Consider the following 15,316-nt stretch of genomic DNA (forward strand, 5'->3'; position numbering starts at 1 on the left):
TTACTGTTCTGCTTCACTATTTTGTCAGAAACCTTTGAAAATTTTTGAAATATTGTTCAACTCTCTTGAGAAGTCAGGATGTGCAGAGGAGGCCAGGGAGCTGAATCTTGATTGTTCAGAGACAAATGTCCTTGTTAAAGAATTGGTTTAGGTGTGGTCATGTAATGTAATTCTTGCATAAGATACTAGAGAAGATAAATGTTATGTGCTTTGTGTTAAGTGTTTTCTCATTCTTTCAAAGAAATACCAAGACTTTTTTTTAAAATCATGGAATATTTAAAAAAAATTAAGTTGTAGACACAATACCTTTATTTATATGTGGTGCTGAGGATTGAACCCAGTGCCCCTCACATGCAAGGCAAGTGCTCTACCACTGAGCCAACCTCAGACCTACCATGGGATATTTTTAATCTTCATGAGATGTTTTCAATTATAACAGCTATGTTATAGGTCATGAGAACAGCCAATTAAGAGAACAGGTCAACCACTGTACTGATTAATGCCAGAGCAGAAAGTTGAACATATTCTTGGTTACATTAATTGATGCAGAGCTACCACATGAGCCAACCCTTGAAGTGTCCTGATGTGGGAAACATACTTTGATGCAATGATAGCCTCTTGGTATGCTACCAGGAGAGCTCTCCCAGAGGTCAGGAGGCAGAAAACTTCCATAAACCAAATTCAGATCCTCAACTCACAGTTTGCTAAATTAACTTAAGCACACTGTGAGAAATAAGAGGAAAGAGATGGGCATATCCTATATTCAGGATAGGGTATAGCGGGATAAGAAGAAGCATGCCTGCTAATCCTGGAGTATACAGTGTTCATATTTCCTGTTTCTCTGCTGCACCTGTCTTCCCTGCTGATAATGTGGTTATGAGGATCAGAGTTGAAGTTTGTTCAAGTCTCAGAGATAGCATGTGCCCTGAACTAGTGGCACCAACTCGTTGTATCTGAAAGACACAGGACAAGTATGCCTGCTCAGCATCTGTAGCATGCCAATTAACCTGACAGATACTCATGAGTTTTATTTGTGATTTTTGGACAGAGACCATAAGAGACAAGAATGAATGTTAGCAGTTGCTTTTAACCAGAGTGTTCTCCCAGTGTAGAGTTAGTTATGTCTGGAGACATTTTTACTGTAATGACTGGGTGTGTTGGAGCTGTACTGGTATCTAATGTGTAATAGGAAGTCTACTTCTACCCTAAATATAAATATACTATAATGGTAAATGTATTGTAATGCATAAGATGGCCTCCCAAGACAAAAAAAAAAAAATTATCTGGCCTAAATGTCAATAGGTCAGAAATTGAGAAACCCTTGGTAGCCCTAACGGGTGATAGAAATAAGACCTCAAGAATATTGATTGTGCACATTTAGGGTATCCTGGATGTTAAGTGTCTCTTGCTTATTTAGTATATCATGAACATTTATTACCTAGGTGTCTATTGGATATATTAGTTTTCTCTTGACCATCCATTCCTTTCTGTAAATGGGTAATACATAGGAGATTTTACTATGAAGTAATAACATCCTATGAATTCTGCCCACATCTAACAAAATTTTGCTTACTAAATACTCATCTATACTTAAAATGTTTTAAAGATTTTGTCTATAATTTTTATAAACTTCAAATATATTCATCTAACAGAACAGAATATTCTCAAATGGAAATTCATATTACACTTGCCCTGGAATTTCTAACAAGAAGATGATAAATATCTTGATTGTTTTAGCCACTTTTAGTTATGTTTTCAGCAGCTTGAAGCTTATAGCATCCTGGCTGGGTCCATATAAAGTTAATATGAAAATGTATTCCCGAGAGCAATGAAGCATGGACTTAGACTATAATTATAGGTTCTCTAAATGGTAACATAAGCATCAGATTCTAGAGCCTTATGGTGCCTGCATGAATGTAATGCATGTTTGCACATTCCAATTATATTTCAAGCAATTGTAGGCGTGGTGCTTATCACGATGGGCCTATGTGCTCAGATATTAACTTTGTTATGATTGTGACAATTTTGGCTGAGAAACCTACAGAGAATTTGAAGAAAGATTTTTTTAGTTGGCTCAATGACTATAAATAGAGTAACATTAGAAATGTATTAACTTCATGTATTTTTATTTATTGATAACAATTTTTAATTAAAATACTGCTTTAAAAAATTAAAGACTTCTTATGGAAAGTGTGTCTTGTGGTACTTCTCTTAAAGGGAAAATTTTTCACATATATGGGATTAAAGCATATTAAGGTTCTATGAGTATTTAAATTTATATAAGAAGGTATTGTTTAGAAGAGGCTTAAAAAGAAAGTAATTTTAAACTGCTTATGGTACATTCCTTTTCATTTCTTTTAATTTTCCCCTCTCTTTTTGTGTGTGATGGAAACTAGTGATTTGTCAGATAAAAGTATCACACGTAACTCATAAAGAAATGGTAAGATATGGTAGTCAATTAAAAATTTTTGATAAAAAGCTGAAGTTTGAAAAAACAAGAATAAAATGTCTTTAAAATAATGGTGTGCTGAAGCTGTGTGTACTCTAGTCTGAGGCAGGAAGGAGGACCCAGGATTCCCGGTCAACCTGGGCAACTTAGCAAGACCTCAACTCAAACTAAAAAGGGTTGGGGGTATGGGTCAGTGGCAGAGCGCCCTGGGTTCAATCTCTAATGCAAGGGGAGAAAAAAGGTGTGCTTACAGTAGTTTCCTAGAATTACTGCCTGGACCCAGGCAATATGCTGATGGGCAACTGGATCACAGGTGGGATAGCCAGTTCAACCTCCTCTCCTTTTAGAAATCCTGGGTTTCTTCTTTCTGTTCCTATAATGTGTTGATTTTGTTTTAAAATATAGTTAGAGAATTGTTAAAGCAGATGTGTGTGAACTTGATCCTGATTTTCATAGACTTTACCGGTGCTCTTTTGTCATCTTTTCTTCTTGTCATTGCAGTGATTTGTTGTCCTCGGATTACATAGAGAGGCACATCGAACATGGAGGCAAGACTGTGCAAAGCAAAGTAAGTGAATTTTCCTTCTTTTGGAGGAAATTTTGAAACTCTTCAATACACTACTGCACATGATTTCAATTTTCAGTGATACATCTGAAGGATGGTTTTGAGGTTTGAAAATATTTTATTTATTAATAAAGTTTTCACCCTTTTGGAAAAAATGAAACTTTCAGTTATTAGAAAAAAATTCTTAGCACACTGTCAAAATTATTATAGTTATATTTTGTAGGATTAATATAGTTGCAAGTAGTTCTTTTTAGATTATGTCACAGAAAATAATTTCTGGAATTTGCTTTTAAGGTTAACTCTTGAGAATCATGTGGTGAGGGGCTGAGGTTGTGGCTCAGTGATAGAGGGATTGCCTAGCATGTGTGAGGCACTGGGTTCAATCCCCAGCACCACGTAAAAATAAAATAAAAGTATTGTGTTCATCTACAACTTAAAAAAAAAAGCAAAGAAAAGAATCACGTGGTGAGATCTCAGGTGCAGAATAGGTGTGTGGCTTTGCATTTGTGTGTGAAAGACTTTCCCCAAGTAAAGTGTAAAATCATTAGACCTACTAGATGTTTCAGGGAATTTAAACTCCTTGAAAGTATATCTCAGGATACTGGCTATAACAGGTAAGGTCTGAAAACCTTAAAATACAAGTAGAAGCCTCTTCCAAGGCAGAGAATGTGTTTTTCCCCAGGGTAGTGATGGACTAATGGTGTACGTTAGGACATAGGAGACCAAGAGCACCCATGTGTAGAGATTCTGTTCAGTGTGAGGTTGGCCAAGTGTATATTTGTTCTAAAGTGTACAGACATTCTATTCTACCTTATCTGATAATATATCATTTGTCCAAGTTTCTTTTGCTGAATACAAATTTGATACATCCTTATTTAGAAAACTTGTAAGTAGAGAGGTTAAATTTGTTTCCATTTTGTTGCATTTCCTTTTAGTGTTTTTTGTCTCACATATTTATATTTTTTTCATAGTACCATATGTATCTATAATATTATATCTTGCTTGTTTTTTAGTAAATGCTGTAACATATTGTGAACATTTTCCTGTTTTCATATAAAGCCTATGTTCACCATTTTCCTATTTACCTATATTATGATAAAACGTTTTTTATTCAAATTGAATTCTGTTATTGATAACCAATATAAATTACATTTTTCTATTTAAGCAGTACCAGAAGAAATAGAATTTTAAATTATTTTTATATGTTAACAAGAATAATTCTTCTTCGTCGTCTTCTTCTTCTTTTGTGGTGTTAGGATTGGACTCAGGACCTTATACATGCCAGATAAGCACTGTACCACTGAACTCTACCCTTAGCCCATGAAAACTATTATGGGAAATGTCAAACATACAGAAACTAAAATATAATGAACCCCCCTCACATCCATTTCCAGCATCAGCTGCTATCAACATTACAATAACTTTGTGTATTTGAAAGCAAATTTCAGACATTACAACATTTTGCTAGTAAATAAGTCTCTACCTGAAATGCTTACAATCAGAGGTGTTTCAAATTTCATGTTTCTGAACTTTGGAATATTTGCATAGATTTTTCCTGGTTGAGCATCTCTAACCCAAACTCCAAAATCCAAAATGTGATAAAATATGAAACTTTTTGTGCCTTGTTTTGATGATCAGGAATTTTTGGATTCGGAACATTTTGGTCATGGATTTTCAGATAAGGTATGCTCAACCTACATTATCAATACATTTCTAACTGATACAGAGTTAAAAACAAAACCTGTTTATTTTTACAAGTGACCTAAATATAATAATTAGGCTAGTCCCTCCAGAAAGTTATTCCAGCTTAAGGATAATTGAATGGTTGATCTATATCACTGCCTTCCTGCAGAAAAGAATATCAGATACTTCTAGGTAGGACATAGGAGAATGGAGTAATTTTGCTTATAGTTTGAAAAAAGTTACCTAGAGTTAGAGTCTCTGATTCCTTTTGTTCTCATCCCTGTTTATTGGATTCACTTCTCTTATTTGTGTGACACTGTTTTTCTAAATGCAGTTATCTCTTCTTGCTTTGTTGAAGAGGAGAAAAACCAGGCAGTTTCCTATCCATTTCTATCTATGTCTATCAGGGGAGTGGTGGAATGCAAGTATGAGCATGTAGGGTGGATCCAACAAACAGCTGTCTGCCTTCCTTGCTGTAATATCCTTTTTAGGAAACTCACACTTAATCAGCACATTGTACCCTGCTCTGAGGTTGTAAGCCTCCATGAGTATACATACATACAATCCACAAAGCACTGACTTTATTGCACAGTCTGCTGATTTTGCAGCCTGAGAAGTGCATTTTCTTTGTTGATGGTTTTCTCCACCCTTTAGCCTATCAAATCAGGAAAATAGTAAATAGGAACTTAATCCAAACCCTTGTGCCAGAGGATATTTCTCCCTTTAAAAAAACAACTTTGATTTCACCCATCACCTCCATGTGTTTCCAGTCCATTTAAAAATCTCACTCAAAAATTTCCCCTGGGTTTTTTCCAGGAACCATATTGAAAGTGCTCAATCCTGCTCATAAAATCCAAAGCCAGTAGTCAATTACTTCCCTGCTGGTCTCCTCATGTCGTGCCCTCTGTTCTTAGTTCTCTGGGATGTTTCCTTTTTTTGTGGAATCTGGTTGAGTTCTCCTTTTTTTTGTTAATAACTCAGAATTCCCTTAAACTTTTCTTTTCACTATTCATTATAAGTTAAATAAAATTATAACATTTCATACTTTTTTCTTTACTTTCTCTCTACTGCCTTTTTAAAAAGAAAGCTTTAATTTTTTCTACCTTTTCTTTGCTTTCTGTCTTAGTTTGCTATGGTTGCCATAATAGAAAAATAGGAATCTGTTATCTCATAATTTTGGAGGTTAGAAGTCTGAGATCAAGGTGAACGGGGTTTATTCTGGGCTTGTGTATTGTCTTCTCTTATGTCTTTTTATGGTTCTGGGGGTAAGGACTTCAACATAGGAATTGGAGGGGAAACATAATTTAGCTCACAGAACCTTAAGAGACTTACATTTTTTGTTGTGTGTTTTTTTTTTTTTTTTGGTCTCCATTGTTGTTTGTTTTTTTTTTGTTTTTGTTTTTTTTTGTTGTTGTTGTTGTTTGTTTTTTAAAGTTGACATTTGTCTTAGGACTGAGGAAAATGAAAGGGTATATGAAATGAAAGATAAATTTAGAATTTTTGTGTGTGTGTTGGTTGTCATAAACATGGACATATATGTCTTGAAGAAGCAAAATTATAGTCAAAATCATCATGCCAAATTTAAACAGTGGCCAGAAGCCAGTACATTAAATGGTTCTTTTCAAGTGCCATAAAATTTTTGTGAAAACTCAGATGTAGTGCATTTGATTTAAGGGTGTGAGTGTGAATGCAGGGAAAGAAATACATTAGCATAAAAAAATATGTAATAGATGCTTTGCTGAATCTTTCAGATTATAGTTTTATTTTTAAAATATTTTCAGTTGTAAAAATACAACACCAACACAGAAACTCATGTCAAACAATGTATGGGTTGATTAATTAAAAGCATGCACCTGTACATCCTCTGTCCAGTTAAAGCCATAGAGCTTGGCCAGCTTTGACACCTGCTGCTTCATACACCCAAGCCCTGCACCTCCTGTGACACTTGCAAACACCAATCTGATTTTATGAGTATCCCCTCCTGTAGAGTTTTATCATTGAGGTATATATCTTTTTAATTTAGTTTTGCCTGTTGAGGTTTTATAAAATAGATTTTAAAATTTATCTTTCTTTTTTGTAATTTATTTGCTGAAGAAACCAGATTGATTATCCTATGCAGTTTCCCACAGTCTAGATATTTAGGGTTGATTTCACTTTTATATTTAGAGTAAAATGAAATACATTTCAGTGATTGTTCCCTAGCCCATGTTGTCCCATCCTCCCAGATATCATATTTGCCCAATATCCTGTTTGTGGGATGTTTATATATGGAAAAGATACTATAATGCCCCAGTGTTCTATTTAAAGGACAATCTGCATTGTCATTCTTTTTTTTAATTTTCATATTATTTTATTTATTTTTAATTAAATTTTTAAAATTTATATATGATAGCAGAATGCATTACAAGTTTTATTACACATATAGATATAGAGCACAATTTTTCGTATCTCACAGTATATTTACACCAATTCTTGTCTTTATACATGTACTTTGGATAATAATGTCCATCATATTTCACCATCATGCTGCCTCCCTTTCCTTCCCACCTCTCTGTATACATACATACAATCCAAAAAGCACTGACAATAAAGTCACTGCAATAAAGCACATTCTGCTGATTTTGCAGCCTAAGAATTGCATTTTCTTTGTTGATAGTTTCTGCACCCTTTAGCCTATCAAATCAGGGAAATAGTAAATAGGAACTTCATCCAAACTCTTGTGCCAGAGGATATTTCTCCCTTTAAGAAAACAACTGTGATTGGATTATAGTTTGATTAGAGTTCTCTAGCCCTCCCATGCCCGCTCTCTTTATCCCACTATAATCAGCCTCCTTATATTATAGAAAACATTCAGCATTTGTTTTTTGGGATTGGCTAATTTCAGTTAGCATTATCTTTTCTAACTCCATCCATTTACCTTCAAATGCCATGATTTTATTCTCTTTTATTGCTGAGTAATATTCCATTGTGTATTGTATTAGCATTCTTAATGATAACAAAGGATATATAAGCTTTAGATTATGATTTGCAGCCTATTTTTTAAATGTTTATTTTTTAGTTGTAGGTGGACACAGTACCTTAATTTTATTTTTATGTGGTGCTGAGGATCAAACCCAGTGCCTCATGCATGCTAGGTGAGCGCTCTTCCTCTGAGCCACAACTCCAGCCCTGATTTGCTGCCTATTTTAATGTACCCGTGTCAGTTTCACTGACGTATTTGCAAATTTAGAAACTTAGGACTCAAGGGGTTAACAACAATTTGTATTACCTACAGGGTTTTATGTTTCATTGGTCAGATAGGTACACATAATGCTGATTAAAAAGTTTTATTAAAACTTTTATTTAAAAAAAATTCTCCCAAGCTTACAAAGATAGTCTTTATTTATAAAGAAGATAGATACTATTTGTTCCTTTATTAAGGCATATTCATAATCTCATCTTTCATTTATATTTGTTTCACAATCACTCAAAAATTAAGTTCTAAATTTACCCTTCTATTTAGGGAGAAGTATTATGTGTTTAATAAGGACTTTAAAAAGAATTAACTAACCCTAACCCTTAACTAATAAAAAGCCTTAACTAATCAGAATCCTTTGGGAATGTAGTTTTTATTTTGATTGTGGACATCTGTGGCTCTAATTTATAAGACCAAGGAAACTGGAATTGGTGAATAGTGGCAACTGAGCCTAAAGCATGCAGTTTTCTGTTTCATATTTAGCTAGTTTTTATGTCTAACAACTGAAAGCTGCCTGTATTCTGGTTATTTGAAAAATTTGAAATTTCTAGTTATATAGGCTCAGTATTATAATACTACTAATAATAACAAATAACATTTATTACTGAACAATGTGGTAGGCATATCTGTATTCCAACCTCAGAACAATCTGTGATTATAAATGTAACTATTACCCTACTTTACAGAAACCAGGGCATAGAGAAGTTACATAGCTTATAGAAAGCAAAGCAGCAAGTAAGTAGTGGAGCTGTATTTTGAATCTTAGATTACCTAACTCCAGAGCTATGTTACATAAAATAGGATAGTTGTACAAGTTGAAATGTATTATATTTGTCCCTTCCTTCCTTCTCTGCCTTCCTTCCTTCTTTTTCTTTCCTTATTTCTTCCTTCCTCTCCCTCCCTCTCTCCCTCCTTTCTTCCTTCCTTTTTTTCCATATTAGGAATCAAACCTAGGTTCTCATATGTGCTAGACAAGCCCTCTACCATTTAGTTACATCCTGAGCCCTTTCTTTTCTTTTCTTTTCCTCCCTCCCTCTCTTTCTTTCTCGTCTTTTTCTTTTTTTTCTTAAATATAGGAAGATAGCTCTAGCTAAGTTCTGGAGGCTGGCCTAAAACTTGCCATCCTCCTGCCTTAGCCTCCCAAGTATCTGGGATACAGGTATGTGCCACCAATACAGTTGCTATTTATTGTTTTTGTATACCCATCTAACTCATTTTGGATATTCCCAATAATTACTTCTTTATAGCCTTTAATTCTAAGACTGAATAGTCTGTTTAAAGACCCGTCAGGTATATCTCTCAGATTTGATTATGCATTAGGTAATTTTTCTGTAAAGTCAGTTGCTTTGGGCAAAAATGATAAAGACTAACACCCATGCAAAGCCTGTTGTTGTTCACTGAATGAACATCGTGGGGAAATGGCCTTAGTTTTAGAAGGCTGGGAGAGAAATGGTAAATTCTTTTCATATGCTAAGAACATTCATTGATGGGGAGGGAGCATATTTTCTGGGGGTCAAAAAGTAAAACTTGATGTCATTGTAAAGACATGATTTATTATGTCACCAATGAGAGATCATTTCCAGTCATCAGTAGTATTAGTTTTGATAATATTTTTGTTAAATTATTTGATCTCTGATAATATCAAAAGTAATGGTCACTGAGTGCCTATTTTTATTAGTTTGAATTGTTTCTAAACTACTATGCATGAGCATTCCAGCTTGTCTCTGGATTAGGGTATATCTTAAGGTTGATAGAGACACTCATTACATAATACTGACTTTGGCCTGCCCATTGACTGGTTACTCCATCATTTGATTGCAGTGCACTCAGGAATCATTGTCTCAGAATCTTAATTGTGTTCATAGTGGCAGTAGAAAGATGGATAAGAATCTGAGTGTGGGTCAAGGTTGAAGTCTGGAAATGGGTTAAGGAATTGAAGAGAATGATGAGTGTTGGGGAGCAGGTGTCAGAGGAGAAAGTGTCTACTTAGGGGTGAGAGAGGTTATTGTGACTCCAGGGAAACCTTTTGTTCTAATAAAACGTAGTGTAATTGACATTAAAATATTTTGAATGGAACTGAAATGGCCATTGTCATTTCTGGTAACAGAGTAATAGGGCAGTTGATTTAGAAGCAAGGAGGAAGCTTGAGTTTTTCTGCCGAAAGGTTTTTGTCCTGCTGCTCACATCCATCTTCCTCCCCTGAGGCTGCAGTACCATGAAAGATTTCTAACTTAGCACAACACCATCTCCTGGCTGGCTCCTCTGCTTCCAATGGTGTCTCCAAATCCCCTTTGAACTCATTTCTAAAGTCAGATTTCTTCCTTCTTAAAAAAGTGATGCCCTTTTAAAATTTTGCCTTCATCTTTTTTGTTTTCCACAATAAATGTGCCAATGACAGAAAAAACAATACTATAGAATATGAATGTAAGAAATCACTTAGAAAACTTTAAATATGTGACTATCAAAACAATAAATAGTTCAGCAACTTTGTAGTTCCTATAAACCTCAGTGCATTGACAGAAAATTTCTTGTGATCTCTAAACATACTCAAGATTTGTCTTGTCTTTTCTAGATTTTTCTACAAGGAACACTCAGATAATTCAAAAAGGGTACTATGTGTTAAAGAAATAATATTTCTTAATATATTTTTAAGATGTTTTATGTGTTAAAAAACACCACAAATAATTATATGTTTGATATAGTGTTGTGGATGCCTTTCTTAAGTAACAAATGTTTTCAGTTGGTCATTTGTGATAGAATTTAGTTTATGTAAGATGTAGGTTAGGGATTGCATTCTGCATCTTTGCTTCAATTTTAAAATAACAAGATCTTTCCTTAGCATATCCTTTTATGAAAGATATTTTTCTCAAATTCCATTTCATATGTATGAATAGTACAGAAATGCTTGAAATGTTTCCTTTTTTGGCCACACAAATGGAAAATTAGCTATTAAACTGTCAAAATTGTCTCATATATATTTATTACAGCAGGAAAGATGAACAGAGTTAGTCTGCTTTTGTTTATCCTGGATATTGAGTTTCCTTATTGATTCTCAAAACTGCATTACTATACAGAATCTTTCTATAAAACAAGACAAGTAAGTGATTAAGAAGGAAAGAAAAACCAGGCTTTGATGTGCAGTAAATTTTGCTGCATACATTAATACAGAGCCATCTATACCATTGCATCAGCAATCAGTCTTCTAAAGTAGAGACCTGACCTTTTTTCATGTAGCATTTTAGGTTATCTTTTTGTTTTGTAGGCTGCCTTTGAGATGAAATGCAAGCAGTAGTCACTGTTGCCAAGTAATCTATACTAAGGCTTTTTCTGTCTCATTTTTCCTATTTTAATTTTTTTAGAACAACTCAGCAGCAGCATTTTTCTTCCAAGATGACTTTCTTATTTACAACTTTACCTTACATTTGAGAAGGATGCTTTCTATCTTGAGTTCTCACTACAGTAGCTTTTCCAAGAGACTCTTGGATAATACTTAGTCACCTAGACAGGAGTTGAGTCACGTGGCCTGGGAAGATGATTTTAGAAAGGATTTTTTTTAAATAGATCTATTTATAGAAGTTGTCACTTAAGCTTCTAATTTTATCATTAAATTTCTAATTCAAGTTTCAAGCTTTTTCCTTGGCTCCAGGGAGATGGGGAGGCCTCTAGCCAAGTAGAGAAACTCAGTGATGTGCATTTTAAGGCTGGCTGATGGACAGAGTGTCAATTGAAGACCCTCAGTTAATCCTTGAAGGGTCTCCTGCTGCCATGGTAACTGAGATTTTTATTTGAAACAGCTTTATTTAGATATACACACCATAAACTGAGATGGCTTTTGGTCTCCATTTTCTCAGTTACGGGAACATAGATTCTTTAACCGAGTGTGTAAATAAAGTTGTTTAAGTGATCCCAAGTGATGAATAGTGATGAATGAAGCAGTGAGAGAGAGATTTGGCAGATCTGTATGTTTGATTCTGTATTTTTTTCTTGCTGCACTTTCTGAGAAATTTAGGTTAATGGCTCTTACCACTGGGCATGAACTCTGGGAGCAGAACCTCTGGTGCAGGATAAAGGGGAACTTCAGGAGCAGGTAGTACAGGATGTGGTATGCATATCCAGGTTCCTCTTTCCAGGAGAGAAAACTTGAGATGGCATATCTATGCACATGGTTTATTTTTCACTAATAAAATCATGTTAACCACTAATAAACAAGTTTTAAAATTAGATGACTTGGAAAAACTTCTTTTCAAGTCCATTTCTTTAAATAGTTTAACCCTGATTTAATGCCTGTAGATTATTAATAAAACTAGAATGATTTAAAAATATGTATTTGTCAACATATCTACTTTATACATGAACAATTTATTAACTATGCTAGACTAGCTCTAGATTTTATTATATTTTAATTACTTCATTAGCTTGTAACTACTGTCATAAAGTGATTTTTTAAAGAACTTCAGCATATGAAGATCCTACATAAATGAGATATAGACTTTCATATATATATATAAATATATATAGACACGTGCATGTATATACACATGTAGACACACATATACGCACACATAAAGTAAATTAAATCTTATGGTAAGTTAATATGAAATTATGAAATTTTGAGGATGGTCAAGGAATTCAATTCCAGGAGCTTTTTATTTAGAGATGACCAAGCAATTGCAAATAGGGCTAGCACAGGAAACCTTGTGCTCTGTGTCCTGTGGGTTTAAGCTTCTGCTCATTTTTAAATAATTTCATTTAAAATAGTGAATTTTAACATAAGGAGGACTCAATTTCCTGTTACTAGTGCAAAAGCCATGATATTTTCATAGAAGTGTTTTAAATTCTGAATAAAAGTCAAGCTAGTAAAACCATATTTTTATGGTTAGTGTGTGAGAGTCCCAGGGAGAGTCATAATTGCCACATAGTCCTGCCTTTTCTTTTGCTGTCTATTAACACAGGCTCTGAGAGTAAGTCTTACCTTAGGGGCACATAACTGCTATGCTGCTACTGGTTTAATGCTAGTTGCTTGGAAGAGTTAATCTCTTCCTTCAAATCCAGACCCATTTTCTTTCCTTAAGGCATATTTTCTCCAGTGAATGAAAGACTCATCTTAATGGTAATAAAAAGAATGTAATGACTTGCTATATTTCTGAAGTACATCATTCCGGAAATTTTGTATTTTTACAAATTGATAAATAGTATATCCCTGTAGTGCTTATTTTTATTACTAGGGATTTCCCCTTGACACACTCTTGACCTCCTAGAATCATGTGATATCCTGATAGGATCAATATCAATAACTGGACTGAAGAATAATAAAAGTACTTGTAGTAGCTGGAGCAATAACAAACACACATAAGGTGCTTAACTGTGTGCCAGGCACTAATCTAAGTGTTTCACTTAAGTTAAATTGCTTAAACCCCCAGGAAGTTTATGCTAGAATTTGTTCTGTTATCCATTATAATGTACCTCTATGGAAAAAAAAATTATAATAGCAAAGGAATTAGAATGCTAGTATTTTAACAACAGCACCCACAGAAGTTGCCATTTGAAATTACATCTCCTTTAGCAGTTGTTTTTAGTAAGTCATAAATTGAAGGTGTGATTGGTTCAGATGAGTCTCATTTATTCCAATGTAAAATTTCCATTATTCCAAACAGGACCAAATGTCTTCTAAAGATGCCCTGATATTTTTTTTTCAACTATTTACTGTTCCATTTATTTTTAGTCCTTTGTTCTCCATGGGAATTGGATTGTGCATTGTGCATTACAGGGGAGCTCTATGGCTTCTAAACTATTACTGTTTGAAATATGTTGTTCTCTTACATATGGCACACATATGGCTCAGTTCTTATGCCTATCTGATGCCTATGTATACATTTATCTGCATCTGGAGAAAATGTGTAGTTTTATAGGCAATAGTAACTAAGCCAAAAGATGGAATCATCCTGCTAGAAGACTAAAAGATATTTGGTTACATCCTTGTCAAGGTGCTTTAAAATGCCCATCCCCCTACTTCTTGTTCCTTTTCACCCCCTCCCTTGCCTTTCTCAACACTCTTTATATAGGAAGCGAATATAAGAGCTACACAAATCTTATAAACAAACTGAGCAAATGTTTGTTTCCTCCTCACTTGTAGCATTGGTTATTCTAGGTATGTCTCCTAACTTTACTTTTTGTCCACCACTAGGCATCTGTGAATTTAGAGTCTCCCTGATGAGCTTACTGGTGTGTGCATTTTCCCCCTGGCAGGCTCAGGCAGACATATGCTCCTCTGCCATCTTGTAATCAGTGTGGTTTCAGGAAGGTCTCATATTTCATTATTTAATTCTTTTTACATTATAGGAAAAAAATATTCTTTGGGGATTAAGTAAATTTTGCTTTCTCTTGGGACTGAAGCAAGGTTGCTCAAGGTCCATCATCATGTATAATGCATCAGCTGCCCTAATGGCATTGTGAAGATTCCAAGTGGTCTTAACTCTGTAGCCTGCAGAAAATATATTGGCCCATTACCAGTTGATACAGGTCAGGCATCCTAGGGCTAGGAGTAAGGAAAAATGAAAAGTGACAGCTGCTGTCAGCATGGGTTCTGTTCCTGAGCTCCGTTTGTAACCTATCGAGTAGAAAGGCCCTTTATTTTCTTTCTGGTATAAGATTTTTACCTCCAATTAAGTTTCAAAGTTATTTCATCTGTTAATACTCAAGATGTTATCTATAGAATTAAAAGACATTTTCAGCTACAAGTTTTTTTAAAAATTGAAGTGGCACTAATGGTATTTCTATATATAGAACTAATTATAATAGAGTATATTTTCTATTGTAATTCTAACTATCAAATCAGCTTTTTCATGTCTTTGCAAGTCTACTACTGCAATTTCTTTTTAAAGTCAGGGTGAACTGTATTTATAATTGATCAGCAAGTTGTAGAATGTTGTTTTAGATAAGTTTTAACTGGTTTAAAACAAACAGACAAAAAAAAAAAAACACAGCTTATTCCTTTGGTGTTATCCTAAACTACAGCTATCTTCTTGTTTATTGATAAAAATTCTTGCTTTCCAGTGAATAAGTAGCTATAATAAAAATAAGAGCAGGTAATAAAGGCCAGAGAATAAGTATCCTTGGTATATTGAGTGGTTTGAGTGTTTATTGCCATTTTATGTGTGGGATGGTAATTGATCAGGACTACATTTGACATTTTATTATAGCAGTCTTTTCTTTGCACCTATGAGTCTTGTCTTTGCACCTACGGAGGTATATGCAGGTGGGCTTGATTATCTCCAGAGGAAACTCCTAAAAACTCAGGCATATGGAGTTAGAAAGCTATCAGTAGTGATTTGTGGCAGAATAAAAACAAGCCAATACTCTCAGATACATTATTTGTGTTTTCCAC

At 34.3% G+C, this 15,316-nt stretch overlaps 1 protein-coding gene across 4 annotated transcripts in view; it reads left to right on the forward strand.

The window, feature by feature from the left end:
• Positions 1-15,316, forward strand: part of Adam22 (ADAM metallopeptidase domain 22) — a 208,720-nt gene that overhangs the window by 100,359 nt on the left and 93,045 nt on the right. For all 4 annotated transcript variants that reach the window (XM_076860837.1, XM_076860809.1, XM_076860827.1 and 1 more), the window contains exon 4: positions 2,951-3,017. In XM_076860837.1, the coding sequence (XP_076716952.1) occupies positions 2,951-3,017 (67 nt within the window). The remainder of the gene's footprint in view (positions 1-2,950; positions 3,018-15,316) is intronic.

Source organism: Callospermophilus lateralis, chromosome 1, assembly GCF_048772815.1.
Source record: "Callospermophilus lateralis isolate mCalLat2 chromosome 1, mCalLat2.hap1, whole genome shotgun sequence".
Taxonomy (NCBI): domain Eukaryota; kingdom Metazoa; phylum Chordata; class Mammalia; order Rodentia; family Sciuridae; genus Callospermophilus; species Callospermophilus lateralis.